The sequence below is a fragment of the Pseudophryne corroboree genome, chromosome 6 (assembly GCF_028390025.1).
Source record: "Pseudophryne corroboree isolate aPseCor3 chromosome 6, aPseCor3.hap2, whole genome shotgun sequence".
Taxonomy (NCBI): domain Eukaryota; kingdom Metazoa; phylum Chordata; class Amphibia; order Anura; family Myobatrachidae; genus Pseudophryne; species Pseudophryne corroboree.
In genome coordinates, this window is record NC_086449.1 from 284997698 (window position 1) to 285011967 (window position 14270).

At 42.0% G+C, this 14270-nt stretch overlaps 1 protein-coding gene across 4 annotated transcripts in view; it reads right to left on the reverse strand.

Moving 5' to 3' along the window:
* MYO5A (myosin VA) overlaps positions 1-14270 on the reverse strand; it is a 310460-nt gene that overhangs the window by 36188 nt on the left and 260002 nt on the right. For 2 of the 4 annotated variants that reach the window (XM_063926102.1, XM_063926101.1), the window contains exons 26-31: positions 12428-12571; positions 12151-12204; positions 11769-11996; positions 8713-8813; positions 6421-6501; positions 3124-3322 (exon numbers count right to left, since the gene is read on the reverse strand). In XM_063926102.1, coding sequence (XP_063782172.1) covers positions 3124-3322; positions 6421-6501; positions 8713-8813; positions 11769-11996; positions 12151-12204; positions 12428-12571 — 807 coding nt within the window. The remainder of the gene's footprint in view (positions 1-3123; positions 3323-6420; positions 6502-8712; positions 8814-11768; positions 11997-12150; positions 12205-12427; positions 12572-14270) is intronic. The other 2 variants (XM_063926103.1, XM_063926104.1) reach the window with 1 other exon arrangement.

The following is a 14270-nucleotide window of genomic DNA, read 5'->3' on the forward strand; positions in this document are numbered from 1 at the left end:
ATCGCGGCAAAATCCGCCAAATCGGCCGATTTTCGCCCGCGACTCTGGCGAATCCGTTTTTCATTGAATATGGTGAATTCCGGAAGCCACCTTCCGGGATTCACCTGTCGAATTGAGTCGAATTAAAAAACGGCGAAAATTGCCGCGAATTCGACCGCAATTGCATATACCCCTATGTCTTTATAGTCCTTGCTTTGTGCACTGGGGCACAGTCATGTTGGAATAGAAAAGGGCATTCCCCAAACTGTTTCCACAAAGTTGGAAGCATAGCATTGTCCAAAATGTCTTAGTATGCTGAAGTATTAAGAATGCCCTCAATAATTAAGGAAAATGCCTATAAAGTTTATTACAGATGGTAACTGGTACCTACCCGGTTACGCAAGATGTACAGCTCCACTTCAGACTGCTGTTGGAGAGATTGTGGAGAGGAGGGAACCTTTATACACATCTGGTGGTCATGCCCCTAAATTGCTAAGTTTTGGGACAAGGTTTCCCATATTTTGCATGAGGTTCTTCAGGCCCCTATAGTTAAAACACTCTGGGTGTTTCTCATCGTTTGTCCAATAGAAGGCCTTTATAATCCTGCGGACAAACTCTCTTTACATATTTTAAACGCAGCCCGTTGTCTAATTGCTAAACAATGGAAATGTATAGATACCCCCTCTCGACAGCAATTTATAAATAAAATATGGTATGTTGCGGCCATGGAGAGGATTTCAGCCTACCTTCACAATTCTTCCCCTAAATTCCTCACAATCTGGTGTGACTGGTTTCTGTACAACAACACTACCCCACATAGAGCTCTCCCCTCTGGTTTTTCAGGCCTCTTGCTCTGAAGTGTATATTACAGTCTTTCAACCTCTAATTGATGTAGTTATATTCACCCCATATGCTCCTATTTTCATTTACATTAATGACCCAGGTTAGGCCTCTGCTTTCTTTCCTTTCTACTTCTGCTCTACCCTCCTCATACTCTTTCACTTTTTCCCTCTCTCTCCCCCATCTGTTCTATTATTGTGTATTTATGTGCTTTTTTTTGTTGTTGTTTTATATTTGTCTATGGCTAAGTGCATTGATGGCTAACGCTCTTCTTTTTCTTCTACTAAATTCAAGACATTCACCTTAGCCTGAAGTCACGTTACCTAGATTAACCCACAGTTATACATATTTAAGTGTTCTTCACTGCTAGGTTCGTATGTATATTATTACCAACTTTTCCTAGTGTGCACTTGTCTCTGCATCTGTATTAAATGTAAAAATTATAAATAAACTTGTTTAAAAAAAAAAAAAAAAAAAAAAAAAAAAAAAAAAAAGAATGCCCTCACTGGAGATGAGGGGCCTAGCCCAAACCCTGACAAACAGCCTCATATCATTATCCCTCCTCCACCAAACTTCACAGTTGGCATAATGCAGTCAGGCAGGTAAAGTTCCCCCTACATCTGCCAATCCCAGACTCGCCCATCTGACTGCCAAGTAGAAAAGCGTGATTTGTGACGTTTCCATTGCTAGACAGTCCACTGTGTGTGCTTTACACCACTCCATCCGACGCTTGGAATTGGACTTGGTGATGTGACGCTTGCATGCAGCTGCTCGGACATGGAAACCCATTCTATTAAGCTCCTGCCGCACAGTATTTGTGCTTACATTAATGCGGGATCAGTATGATTTGCCAACGAAGGGGATGCCAGCTGTCAGTATACAGAATCCCGACAGCCCCACATTAAGGCCCCTATCCCTCACCTTTTCCCTACCCTAACCTTCCCTTAGGGGTGCCTAACCCTAACCCTCCCTTCCCTGATGGCTAAACCTAACCATCCCCGCTAGGTGTCGAACCCTAACCTCCCCCTTTAAGTGCCTAACCTAACCCTCCCTCCCCGGTCCCAAACCCTCACCTTCCCGTTCCTGCTCCCTAACATTAACCCCCCTTCTCCTGCCTAAACCCAACCACCCTTGCCCCCGTGGCAGGATGCCAGCGTGTCCCCTGTGAGGACGATCGTGATGCTGGCTGTAGGTACTGTTACGCCAGCACCACGACTGGCATCGGTATGTAGACGCCGGCATTGCGTCCTCCTTCGGGATCCCAGTGTCAGTACATTGGCCGCCAGGATCTTATCTGTCGGTAAGCCAACTGCTTCCCATTAATACCAGTGGAAGTTTGGAACTCTTCAGCTATGGAATCAGCAGAGCGTTGGTGACTTTTACGCAGCATGTGCCTTACCAGTCGTTGACCCCGCTCTGTGATTTTACATGGTATTCCACTTCATTGCTGAGTTGATGTTGTCCCTAATCGCTTCCACTTTCTAATAATATCACTTACAGTTCATCATGGATTATCCAAGCAGGAATGAAATTTCACGAACCGCCTTATTGCAAAGGTGGCATCCTATCACAGTACTGCGCTGAAGTCACCAAGCTCTTCAGAACGACCCATTTTGTATCACAAATGTTTGCAAATGAAGACTGCATGGCAAGGTGCTTGATTTTATACACCTGTGGCAACGGGTCTGATTGAAGCACCTGAATTCAATACTTAAAAGGTGTGGCCAAATACTTTTGTCCATATGGTGTATGTGCTCTGGTACTCCCTCTCCTTGTCCATTCCATCTTTCCCTTTCAGTCCTTCTTTCCATTTCTCTATGCTTGTGTATATTATTGTGATGGTTTCATTGTATACGGCCATGATGCCCACCCTCACATTCAGCTATGCCTGTTAAACTTGGTCTTTTGTTTCTAATTCTAGCTCTTGCTTTAAATAAACAATTAATTGTTTAAAAAAAAAAAAAACAGTAATACATGACATGTAGCCTGTGCAATGGTGACAAACAAAATGATATTTAAATACAGCAGCTGAGATATTCACCTATAACTCCCAGCTTGTGCTGCCATGCTCTTACTTGAAATATAACACAATTATAATTCTTCCTAATTACATACCACTCAAACACTGGAAATTAAGGACTAAATTCACTACAGATATTATATATATATATATATAGATACATACACACTACTGATGAATAAAGCAGTCATGGAATGCAGAAATATGACTGATTGAATGGGGTCATGCGATCTAGTAAGACAATATGTGCGGACAGGCATGGTTAGCGTTAGTGTTCTACATACCAAGTTCTCATTGGTCAGTCGGGTGATTTCATGCTGTAGACTGGCTTCAATGCGAGCCTCGGGGGGTAGCTGCAGATTCTGTGCTAGGAGCTGCTGCTGGCGGTTGTTCTCTTCTTTTAGACCTTGGATCTCCCCTCTGAGAGATTCTACCTCATTTTCGAAGCCCTTTTTCTGAGCTTGCAGCTGCGACTCGAGAACCCTAGAAAGAAGTGTGGAAGACTGAAAATTACTCATCTGATCCCTTCACTTGCATCACAAGCATATCACCAGCAGCAAAGCCCCGAATGCCCCACACCATTGCATGCTATAGTCCTTACCCACCAGCACAATCCAGAACAGAAATGCTGCAGTAAAATTGCCATTACGGACAGTGATTCCAAACATGAACGTCGGGAAACATTAAAGATCCTATTAGTCTGTGGGAATGTCACATGAGGGCAGATACATTCTTATAATTGTGGAAATACAATAGAACAATATAATATTAAAAGAGTATAAAACCAATACAAATAACCTAAAAGTGCCTTAAGCCAAATACAGACTGCACAATTAGTCAGGTGACCCGGCTGACGGATGAGGGGTCAGACCAGACCATTTTCACTGAATGATAACCGTTCAGTTGTTTCATCGGCTGACTTAAACAAATATTGTTTAGTGTATGGCCATCTTGCGTTTATAATTACTCTATTTTTTATTTTATTTTTTTATTATTTGCTGATTTTTTTTTACTCTATATTTGATTGGGACACCTGGAAAACAGGTTGTGAATCACCTATGTAATGTTAAATGCAGTTGTTCTTTTTAAATATTGCGAGCTTTTGTTGACCAAATGTAATCAGAATAAATAGACACCATTTTTCCTCCTAATTAGGACTGGATTTTGATGTTACAATAACATTCCCATGATGGCTCACTTACATAAAAAAAAGAAAAAAACATTAAAGAGGTCCTTATGATCTTGCCTGGGGCCTTAGATAAAGTTTTGGAAACTTGCACCTCAAATGCTACCAGTTGGAGGATAACAAGAGGCAAAATAAAGAACCATGTCAGTAGGAAATTATTTGTACAATAGCTTTGTTATTGAGAAGTTTTAAATTAAATATAAAACTAATTGTGAAAACATAAAAAGGAATCTTATAATCATTAGAAAAGTGCAACAATCCACATTATTTGCATTACTGCCTCAGTTTCGGTAGGAAACGGGATAACTTACATAAAGGGATAATAATAAAATTCGGTTCAGCCAGGTACATGTATATATTACATGTATATATTATTTATAGTTAATTTGAGGGTAATAACTAATCTTTACTAAATCTGATATACAACCTCTTACAGAAAATAAGAACGAGAGAAAATACATGCCATGCAGGTTTGATGAATTAAAGGGAGCTAAACCTTTGAGTGTCATTTATTAGTTGCAGATTTGTACTTTATTCTATGATTTTAGCATTTCATGGGAAGGACATTTTGCAGTTAGATGGGATGGTAAAACTGGACAAAATACGTCACAAACCTAGGGTTAAAGTCAATACACAAGAGAAGCGGGTATTATGTGACAATATAAGGCATTTGTATTCATTGCATTCAAGGAAGCTTAAGAGGGAATTCAATTGCCGAAGAAGGGGGCGAGTTGCCGTTGCTAGGTTGTTTAAACGTTAGCAATGGCAGCCCGAATCACATCCTACGCCTTGCCAATTTGCTCCCCTATTTGTTCAAAAGTGCTCACTACCCTATGGGGTAGCAAACACCTTTGAGCAAAATCCTGCTGCCGTAAAGTGCGGCGGGTGTCATGCGGATTCCTCCAGGTGAATCTGTTCGGCATCAATTGAATTGCCCCTTAGAGTTTAATGCATATGTAGTATGTGTGTTAAACACCATTACCAGTGAGCATACAGTGCTTCTAGGTTACTAACAAGCAAAGCTGTATTCATCAACAAGCAAAGCTGTATTCATCATCATGTATAGCTGGGGACAGAGTAAATGAACCAAGTGGAATCAGTGAAAGGACATAACACAGGATAGGATACTATGGGAGAAATGTATGAAACCTCCTAAAGATTAGAGAAGTGGACACATGGGGAAGTTGTCCATAGTAACCAATCAATATCTAGCATTTATCAAGTACATTCTATAAAACTATAGGTGGCAGGTTTAAACCAAATGTTTTTTGTTTTTAAAAGGACTCTGGTATTTTTATTATGCTGTGACTACGGGCATAGTGCCGTGGCTTCTTTAAAAATAAAAAAGCCTATTATACTAAAAAACTAATGTTTTCATTCCAAATATTTAATGCCAGTAGCATGCCCAGTGCTAATGGTTAACTCCTCCTTTTGTGTGTGTGTATTTCTCTGAAAAGTGATTTGCATTTTCTATTTTCTATTACTATTCAGATTTATTTAATTCTAATAAGTAACAAGTAGGACTAATGCTTAACTTTAACTTGATGATGTTATTTTCAGTTTTATCTCCGAGTGTACTTTGTATGTATTAATATGTTTAGTCTATCTACATATATTCAGATGTCATAGGAATAATAAGCTGTAAAGAAATGGTTTTATTGAAAGATGTAAAATAAATCAAATCAAAGCCTAATAACATTGTTAATGTTAGGCAAATAAAAAAAAAATGGTTTAAACAAAAAAAGCATTTTCTTTTTTAAACAATCTTTTTTTGCGAACCCTGGTAGGAACGGATTGGTTGCAACGGGCAACTTCTTTACTTGGCCACCCTTTAGAAGGTTTACTACAACTCCTACAATAAAAGAGAGTAACACGTTGTAGAGAAGACCCACCACAAGGTTAAGCACTGCAGCGACACACTGTTGTGTACTATTAAACCTGCATCAGATGAGATTACAGGGAATTGGCCACTATTGTTGTTCTTCACAGCACAATATAGTAGCATCTCTACAGTATTTAGGCTATGTGCTTCCCTGCTCTATGTGAAGACCTCACTAATGTGACCTTAGTGTAGCTGGTAGGTAATAACTAATAACTATGATGGACTCAACTGACGTCACTGAGAAGTGAGTCAGAAACCCCTCATATTGCTTATTAGCGGCTTCAAGATACCCATTACTGGGGTCTTAAAAATACAATTACAGCCAATTAGCTAATAGCCCATAAGGTCAACTCTCTATTTACAAGGGACTACAGCTATAAACAAAAGCAAAGAAAAAATGAGCCCATATGGCTCAAAATTTTGATAATCTATTTGTGCATGGTTTAAGCTCTTTTTTGGTTAGTAATATGCAAAATGCAGATCACAAATCACCATGGTGATAAATTTGGTAACCTGTTGGTCTTTTTTAACCCTTCATACACCAGGTAGAGCTCTCCGTCCTCGTTCAGTGCTTGGTAATCTTGCGGTAGTGTCCTTTTCAGTAACATTATAAAAAAATAAAATAAAAAACAAAGAGAGGTACAACAAAAATGGATTGATGAAGATGATGAAAATAAGCCAACAACAAATGAAAATAAAATATGATGCATGGAGTATGATAATAAGCTAATTGAACAGTATATTTGATGAGAACATAAATCCTGTAGACTAATATCTAATATTTAGACAGTGTGGATCGTCCACTAGCTACTGTCACAGGCAGTATGCCTAATTACTGAAATAGGATGAGTGAGATCAATTATTAGAGACTTCTGACTAAGGGGTCTATTTACTAATCCTTGGATGGAGATAAAGTGGACGGAGATAAAGTACCAGCCAATCACTGTCTAACTGCCATGTCACAGGCTGGGTTTGAAAAATGAATCCAGTTAGGAGCTGATTGGCTGGTACTTTATCTCCTTCCACTTTATCTCCATCCAAGGCTTAGTAAATAGACCCATCAGGGCCTAATTCAGACCTGACCGCAAAAGCAAAATCTCTCTCTAATGGGCAAAACCATGTGCACTGCAGGTGGGGCAGATGTAACATGTGCAGAGAGTTAGATTTGGGTGGGTTATTTTGTTTCTGTGCAGGGTAAATACTGGCTGCTTTATTTTTACACTAAAAATTTAGATTTCAGTTTGAACACACCCCACCCAAACTAACTCTCTCTGCACATGTTATATCTGCCCCACCTGCACTGCACATGCCCTTTAGAGAAAAAGTTTGCTGTTGCAATCAGGTCTGAATTAGGTCCTAAATTGTTTGGTATATAATCCTCACAGTGGATCAGTAACCTAAACATTTCATCATGTGCTGCTGAATAGATGGCAAGGCTCAGTACGTAGGGAGCTAATGACGTGACATCGCCCATCTTATCAGTAGCAAGTCCCCTAACTACTGTAAATTCAAAATTCCCAAGTCCAGTGTATAGAAGGGCTATGGTGCAGTCTCTTAGCAACCTACTATTTTTGTACTTATACCTGCCACATTAAACAACCAACATCTTTGTGGAAGTCAATTTCCCACAGCATTTTGGGCCAGTACTTACCTTATGTTTTCTTTCTTTCTTTTTTTTTTTAAACGATTTAATAATTTTATGATAACAAAAACAATGGGAATAAACGGACATGGACTGGTACAATTAACAGAGGTTAAATAAAGCTTTGCTTTTCAGAGTTTGACCCAATTAGCCAAGACAGAGATCACCACTATTATTTTTCTTATGTGCAGCATATAATCTGAGTTTGGCGCCCCTAGCTTCCCAGCATACTGTGACAGTGAGTGACATGAAAGGCAGGGAGGGAGGGTTAGGCACTAAAGAGGGGAAATTTGGGTTCGACTGTGGTGAGGGTGCGTTAGTGTTAGGCTGTGGGGATTGGAGGGTTAGGGTGAGGCTGCAGGTAGGGAGGGTTGGGGGGGGGGGGGGGGGGGGGGGGGGGGAGTAGAGGGGGAGGGTTAGGACACTTAACTCCCAGGTGTCGGATTCTGCACATGGGGATGCAGCTTTAGGTGTTCTGACCGCCGGCATCCCTATACCATCCTATAAAAAGCATATGCTACTATTGTGTGAGTAAAATAATAATACATTTTTGTAAAAAGCAGCTTGTTCCTCACTTCTCAGAGTGGAAGTGTGCAGGTAGTTGAATAATATATACTGTGCCCTGGCTGGTCTCTGTGTCAGCTTGATAGTTCAGCCTCACATACATAAGTTAATATCTCATGCTTAGGTAAGCACTGGCTGGTTTCTGGTATATTGCCAAATTTGCAAAAGCGGGTACCTTGTGGTGGGCAAGGAACCCTCAATTTTTGCACTGGGGACGTCATGAAATCAGACGTCACGGTCAGACCCCGGCCAGAAGCAGCAGTGTGTCAGCGGAGGAGGTCAGAAGAGAGAGGAGGGGATGAAGGAAATGGAAGCCCCCAGACCGCCTCCTTCCTCTTTGTCATGTCCCGCAGCCGGCTGCATACTTAGAGTACTATAATGAGTCAGTTTGACTCATTATTAGTACTGCTCATACTACTGCTGTGGGCCCCTTTGTTGCTTTGGGCCCCCAGTGCCGGCGTGAGCAATATTTCACCCGGCTGCCCGCCGCTCCTCTGCCCCAGTGTTGGCGCCTCTCTCATGTTTGGGGGGAGCGAGCTGCCCCCTTGCCCCCCCTCATTCCGATGCCCCTGCCCTGAAGTAGTAGCAGTAAGACATACTTGTTAGTTTCCTTCATGCCTGTATACGCCTGAGCAATTTCCCTCCGGTCTTTCATCTTCTGCACGTCCTCTGAGATAGCAATGGTGTCCGTCATAGTGTCCTACAACAAAGGAAAGTATACATATAAGTCTAACACTGAGTGACCAGTTCTAGGTGTACAATAATTCCACCCAAAACTAAATTTTAATTGAACAGAAAAATACCGTCCTGTCACAAGAGCAGATGTTCTGGCTTTGTACATGCTCACCACCACTCTTCTCGCATTTGATGACAGGGTGTTATCACTGGACAACACAATGTCTGTCAGAAAGATGACGGCAAAAGCACTGACAGCGAGATGGATATCGCTGGAGTTCCCTCACTTTTGTCCACCTGGTTCTCTTAGTCAGGCAGGATGTTGTCCACCGACAAGACCCTGTCAGTGTGAGCGTGCAGGGGTGAGCAGAGCAGCAGCAGTATCAAACAACTGTGGGACCCAATGTACTGTCTTAATAATGCTCTACACCCCAGTTAAAATTTTGAACTGGTCTCTGATGTTTTAGCTAAGTGTGGCGTTACACTTTCAGATGATCACGTCTGATTAGGATTATTTTTTTTCTTCATAAACCAGAGATTTCTACTGGGGCTTTTGCTCCACTTTCCCATACTAATTGCTCTAGCGGGCTTCCCATGACTGGGAACGCTGCTGTTTGCTCTATTCAGCATGGTTTGATTATAGTTAAATATGTGTAGCGCTGCAGGACAGCTCCTTGTGAGAAAAGCCCATTCACACCTGCATAAAGATGCGTATGTGATTGCATGTGTTACAGACAGTCCCAAGTGTTATTCTCATCTGTAATGCAAATTCAGGTTCTCTCATGACAAGTCACTGTAATGGTGGCAAATGGGCATCTATCATTCAAAATTCTAAAAAAAGTACAAATAGCTTTAAATATTTCTGATGATCAATTCCGACATGCTTTGTATACTTTGTATTTATAAAGTCTGGATTTGATCTTATTCTGTGCACTTGTTGAATGAGCCCTTAGTAAACATATGTTTGGGGTATTGGGGGGGGGGGGGGGGGTTTAAAAAATGGGATTTTGAAAATGACATTAAAATATGGAAATTGCTTGAGTAAGTGACTGCGGATAGTCAAGTTGTGTACATAGGTTTCTGGTGACTTGGGTAACTGATAACCCTTCTATTTCATACTCAATGTATAGTAAATATTAACTATACCTAAATAAACAGTAAAAATATTTGTAACAGAAGTGAATTATTTAGATAAAAATAAATTAATGGACATCTAACCTAAATCACTGACATGGTTTGATCCTTAATCCACCAAAACAATTTGTGAATCCCTATGACACACTATCATTTATATTAATGCTTTATTTAGCCAATAAGGTATATGTTGCTGAGCCCCACAGCTGCTATCACCCTCCTAATGGTGAGACTGAGAGGGCTACGATGATACTTGCATGGGGAGGTCTTTACTAGAGAGCCCAAACCATGGCTACCCTTGGTTGTACTCAGTAATAGCTGCCCCTGGATTTAGCCCATTATAGACAGCAAGAAACACTATCAAAATAAAAGGGCTTTTCTCCACTTAATAAAAAAGGCCCGTAAACAAGGCCTCTACCATGTACCTAATGACAGACATATAGAACATGATTGTGACAACTTATGCATAAAAAGACTTTCATTTTTCAGTTCGGAATACGAAAGCAAATTTCTCATTGGTTTCTACGAATTACAGCACCTTGGGGGTAATTCTGAGTTGATCGCAGCAGGAACTTTGTTAGCAGTTGGGCAAAACCATGTGCACTGCAGGGGGGGCAGATGTAACATGTGCAGAGAGAGTTAGATTTGGGTGGAGTGTGTTCAATCTGCAATCTAAATTGCAGTGTAAAAATAAAGCAGCCAGTATTTACCCTGCACAGAAACAATATACCCCACCCACATCTAACTCTCTCTGCACATGTTACATCTGCTCCACCTGCAGTGCACATGTTTTTGCCCAACTACTAACAAAGTTCCTGCTGCGATCAACTCAGAATTACCCCCCCCCCCCTGTTTCCTGTATTTTCATAAACGCTCCCATATATTACATAGTGCGATCATCTTTAAGCAACAATTAAAGTGAATACGTTAGCATGGACTAGAAGCTGGCGAGGAGTACACGGTCAGTTGTAGTGCAGTAGATTATCATGACAAATGCTAATGGATTACACAAACACAAAAACACAAACACTTAGCAGCACACGCATGATCAGGGGATGCGCTACACATGGTTGTTATACGTTATGAGCAATGGTAGGGTATGCAGCAAACAGAAGCCTGCTAAACCAGTTAAGTATTTCTGTTCAATAACAACAAACAAGTAAAAGGTTATTGCACTACATGCACAAAGCTAAAAAAGCAACAATATTGATTGTTACCTTATCATCCTGCATTATCACAACATTGTAGAGCAAAACAAGTGGAAAAAAAAACAAAAACACAACAGAGTCAGAAACGCCTCCTGAGGAAGATGGCTCACTGTACATTATAATCAAAACCTTCATTCGTTCAGCCAGGTGTAGGGGAGGAAAGGGGCGCCAGGAGAGAACAGGTTTGGGAAATCAATATGCTTTTCTAATTTCAAGCAGCTACAATGCAATATTCTACTTGTATATGTAAAATCTACAACCTTGCACACTGCTTTGGGACTACTGAGGACAAATCTATCGGCTGCTGAAGCACACGGTAAGTTGGCCATACACACATAGATCTGGCTATCTGGCACACAGTATGGTTTTTCAGCAATAGGGGCAACAACCAAATATGTCTTGGCTATATGAAATGAACTTATCTGATGATGTGCACCATAAGCTGATAAAATTATCAATGCTGTCTAATTGGGTTTCAAGTGGTAATGATGGCCATCCTACTGGGCATACTGGCTATGGTATCTGACTAATTTGGCCAAAGCGGACTACCCTGGCCACATCATTGGCCAGCTTTAGTCTTGTAGACTAAGTTATCCCCCACTGATGCATAAGATCCAGGCAGATGTGGGATGTCTCACCTTGTGTGGAATAGCTTCCATCTGGCTCACCAGCTGCGACCGTAGAATGAGTACTTCCTCTTTGCGCACTTCCAGTTCCTCACTGACTGAAGTCATTTGTTCTAGCAGCACTTTGTAAACTGACCCCCCAGATCCTGAGGGATCTGGAGAGATCTTCTCTGTGACAGCTTTTCTTAGCTCATTCAACTCATTCTTTAACTTCTTGTTCTCTGACTCAAGTTCTTGACGCTGGGGGGGGTGGGGGGGGGGGGGGAAGAGAGAGAGAGAGAAATAACATTACAATGCAAAAAAGCTAAGTTAATTCCACTGTGATCAGATGATTTGTGTAAACAGTACTGGAATAATAATTTCCTGGAGATTACAGAGATCGCTATGATGTTACCTTGAGAGACTCATATTCCAGTTCTGTGCCTCGGACTGGTGACTTTGCATTCTCCTTAAAAAATTAAAAAAGAAGGCGATTTAAACTGCAATTAAATATGTTTGTCAAAGCTATTAACAGATATAACTACACACAACATATCGGATCGCTTACAGCAGATGTCCTGGAGACCAATAACTGGTGTAAGAAGTCATAAAAATAGCTGCGAGTGACATTTGACCAGATGTCCCACCAGGAAGATTGGTGAAAAATAATGAATGTTTTGGGGTATAGATACCTGGCTTTTGGCTTTATTGATTTGTTCTTCCTTTTTATCCAGGTCATCTTGCAAAATTTGTTTTTCATGTTCCAATTCTTTCACACGTTTCTGCAGCTTGAGGAATAAAGACATGTCCAGAGGTGGCCTCTTATCAGACGGCTCCTGTGAGCGAAAAATAAGAATTTACTCACCGGTAATTCTATTTCTCGTAGTCCGTAGTGGATGCTGGGGACTCCGTAAGGACCATGGGGATTAGCGGCTCCGCAGGAGACTGGGCATAACTATAAAGAAAGCTTTAGACTACTGGTGTGCACTGGCTCCTCCCACCAAGACCCTCCTCCAGACTTCAGTTAGGATACTGTGCCCGGAAGAGCTGACACAATAAGGAAGGATTTTGAATCCCGGGTAAGACTCATACCAGCCACACCAATCACACCGTATAACTCGTGATACAATACCCAGTTAACAGTATGAGAACAACTGAGCCTCTCAACAGATGGCTCAACAATAACCCATTAGTTAAGCAATAACTATATACAAGTATTGCAGACAATCCGCACTTGGGATGGGCGCCCAGCATCCACTACGGACTACGAGAAATAGAATTACCGGTGAGTAAATTCTTATTTTCTCTAACGTCCTAAGTGGATGCTGGGGACTCCGTAAGGACCATGGGGATTATACCAAAGCTCCCAAACGGGCGGGAGAGTGCGGATGACTCTGCAGCACCGAATGGGCAAACTCTAGGTCCTCCTCAGCCAGGGTGTCAAACTTGTAGAATTTAGCAAACGTGTTTGACCCCGACCAAGTAGCTGCTCGGCAAAGTTGAAGAGCCGAGACCCCTCGGGCAGCCGCCCAAGAAGAGCCCACCTTCCTTGTGGAATGGGCTTTCACTGATTTAGGATGCGGCAGTCCAGCCGCAGAATGTGCAAGCTGAATCGTACTACAGATCCAGCGAGCAATAGTCTGCTTTGAAGCAGGTGCACCCAACTTGTTGGGCGCATACAGGATAAAGAGCGAGTCAGTATTTCTGACTCCAGCTGTCCTGGAAACATAGATTTTCAGGGCCCTGACTACGTTCAAACACTTGGAAGCCTCCAAGTCATTTGTAGCCGCAGGCACCACGATAGGTTGGTTCAGATGAAAAGCTGATACCACTTTGGGGAGAAACTGGGGACGAGTCCTCAATTCTGCCCTATCCATATGGAAAATCAGATAAGGGCTTTTACATGACAAAGCCGCCAATTCTGATACACGCCTGGCCGAAGCTAAGGCCAACACATGACCACTTTCCATGTGAGATATTTCAAATCCACGGTTTTCAGTGGCTCAAACCAATGTGACTTTAGGAAATCCAACACCACGTTGAGATCCCAAGGTGCCACTGGAGGCACAAAAGGGGGCTGAATATGCAGCACTCCCTTAACAAAAGTCTGAACTTCAGGTAGTGAAGCCAGTTCTCTCTGGAAGAAAATCGATCGAGCCGAAATCTGGACCTTAATGGAACCCAATTTAAGGCCCATAGTCACCCCTGACTGTAGGAAGTGCAGGAAACGGCCCAGCTGAAATTCCTCCGTTGGGGCCTTCCTGGCCTCACACCACGCAACATATTTTCGCCGTATGCGGTGATAATGGTTTGCGGTTACTTCTTTCCTAGCTTTAATCAGCGTAGGAATGACTTCCTCCGGAATGGATCCGGTGTTCAACCGCCATGCCGTCAAACGCAGCCGCGGTAAGTCTTGGAACAGACAGGGCCCCTGCAGCAGCAGGTCTTGTCTGAGCGGTAGAGGCCATGGGTCCTCTGAGATCATTTCTTGAAGTTCCGGGTACCAAGCTCTTCTTGGCCAATCCGGAACAATGA